The sequence below is a fragment of the Gossypium arboreum genome, chromosome 3, assembly GCF_025698485.1.
Source record: "Gossypium arboreum isolate Shixiya-1 chromosome 3, ASM2569848v2, whole genome shotgun sequence".
In the NCBI taxonomy this organism is placed as follows: domain Eukaryota; kingdom Viridiplantae; phylum Streptophyta; class Magnoliopsida; order Malvales; family Malvaceae; genus Gossypium; species Gossypium arboreum.
This window is the reverse complement of record NC_069072.1, coordinates 104,582,967-104,585,319: the sequence shown is the minus strand read 5'-3', so window position 1 is coordinate 104,585,319 and position 2,353 is coordinate 104,582,967. Positions and strand designations below refer to the sequence as shown.

The window sequence follows — 2,353 nt, the reverse complement described above, 5'->3', positions numbered from 1 at the left end:
ATAAAATATCAAAATCTTCAAAAAATTCCTCATTAGCCTCAGCTAGATATTTATCCAACTCAGATGTTTTATCCTCACCACAAATTTTCAACTCACGTTTTTTATACAAAGCTTGCATTCACCTTTTCATTTTTTGTTGTGGTTCACCGAGAGAAACATGTGTTGACACACTCGATTGGCTACAAGTACTATGAAGTGAAGGCTTATACTTATCAAACAATTCATACAAAGATTCCTTCAATTTTTGCATCATTTCAGAAGCTTTTTCAGAACTAGACATTTCACTAAGTGCAAATTCAAGATACTTTAGTTTTTGTCTAGGATCTAAAACACAAGCAACAAACATAAGCAAATTCATCTTATCAATATCACCCTAATACTTATCATACTTATCTTTCATCTTGATGGCCATAACATTGAAATCAACATTACTATTTAACTGAACATCTCGTAAAAGAATATCAATTTCAGAAAGCTCATCAAAAAAATTATTGAATGTGACATATGAAGTGCCAGATATACGCAAAGTGACTTCATAAAAGTGTTCCAAGAAATCCCTCAAGTCTCTAACATTAGTCCAATCATCCACACTAGGCCAACCCTCTCCCCTTTCAAGTTCAGCCCTAAAGTTTGTATCTTGCTCCTCAAATCTCTCAAAAGCTCTCTCAAAGTTCTGAGTAGTGTCTAACATTAAGTAGGTCGAGTTCCACCTAGTACAAACATCAAGACACAACATCTTCATGCACTCTATCTTTTCTACCACAACACTCTCCTTAAACTTTTGTAATCTAGCTGGAGATTGTCTCACATATCTAACAGCCCCTCTAACACATTCAACAGATTTATTCATTTCCTTTAAGCCTTCAACAACAATCAAATTCAAAATGTGTGCCATGCATCTCATATGAAGATATTTACCATTTTGAACTAAACCCCCTTGAGGGTTAAGTTTCTTTCTCAAATAACCAATAGCAACATCATTTGAACTTGCATTATCAACAGTAACAGTAAACAACTTATCAATCCCCCAATTCAACAAGCATTTCTCAATCACCATCCCAATGGACTCATCCTTATGACTAGAAATTAGACAAAAGTTTAAAAACTTTTTATTCAATTTCCAATCGTTATCAATAAAGTGAGCAGTGATACACAAATAATTAACTCTTTGCAAAGACGTCCATGTGTGAGCAGTTAAGCAAACTCTAGAACAAGAACTTCTCAAAAGTTGTTTTATCTTGACCCTTTCATCTAAATACAATTGATAAACATCCCTAGTCATAGTAGTTCGTGAAGGAATATGAAACCTAGGAGATGCCACAAACATAAATTTCTTAAACCCTTCACTTTCAACAAACTTGAAAGGTAATTCATCAATCACAATCATTTGTGCTAATCCTTTCCTACATGCTTCTTGATCAAATCTCCAAGTTGAAAGATGCCCTTCCCCCCCCCCCCTTCAACTCCCTTTCTAGGTAAAACTAGTTGTCCTTGACTAGGGTCAACAACATTGCTAGGATTTTTCTTACATGAACCAATATGATATTTCAATGACCCTGTACCATTTTTTTTCACATCACAACAAAATTCCTTTTGACAATAATTACATTTAGCCTTACTTGCACCTTAACTATTAATAATCTTAGTGAAGTGAGACCAAACTTTTGACCTTTGAGGAGTGGTTTTTTTTTCCCAGTAGTCACATATGCTTGGCTTGAAGCTCCAACTCCCGAATTTTCAGAATCTATTGAAGTAGGAGGTGTAACACTACCCTCAATAGATGTTGGTTCGGTGGACATTCTGCAAGAAAAAAATTATATAATAAATTAAAATACATTTATAATATTAAAATACATATTTATAATATTAAACAATTTTCATAAAATACGAGGATAAACGAAAGTAAATAGAATACTTGTTAAATAAAATTTATAATAAAAATTAAATAAAATATTGGTACAATTAATGAACCAATTTTCATGCGTAGTTGAAAAGAAATTGCATGTGAAGATTAATGGACCAATTTTAATAAATGATTTCTTTTCAATTAATGAACCAATTTTCACATTACAATTAATGGAGATTAATGAACCAATTATGCAACAGTAGCAAAAAGAGGAAATGAGAGATGGACAGCAAGTTAAATGTCGGTTGGTTTAGAAATATTAAGAAATAAAGGAAACTAGGAAAGTAAGGCTAAAAATTAAAAGATTCTTCTTTTATTTTTGTTATCCTTCATCTGTAGTCTTACCTATCACTTTCTTTGGACCAGCCAACCAGCACCTTGTCCTTAGCTTCACGAGACACGCCAGCGGGTTGCAATCAGCTGTAGCTCTAGCCTCCAGCAGCTATG

General features: G+C 33.3%; 1 protein-coding gene across 1 annotated transcript; it reads right to left on the bottom strand.

Moving 5' to 3' along the window:
* Nucleotides 1–373: 373 nt before the first annotated feature.
* On the bottom strand, nucleotides 374–1,387 carry LOC128290587 (zinc finger BED domain-containing protein RICESLEEPER 2-like). Its single transcript, XM_053026292.1, has one exon. It carries the CDS (start codon nucleotides 1,385–1,387, stop codon nucleotides 374–376), a length of 1,014 nt encoding a protein of 337 aa, XP_052882252.1.
* Between the last annotated feature and the right edge of the window lie 966 nt (nucleotides 1,388–2,353).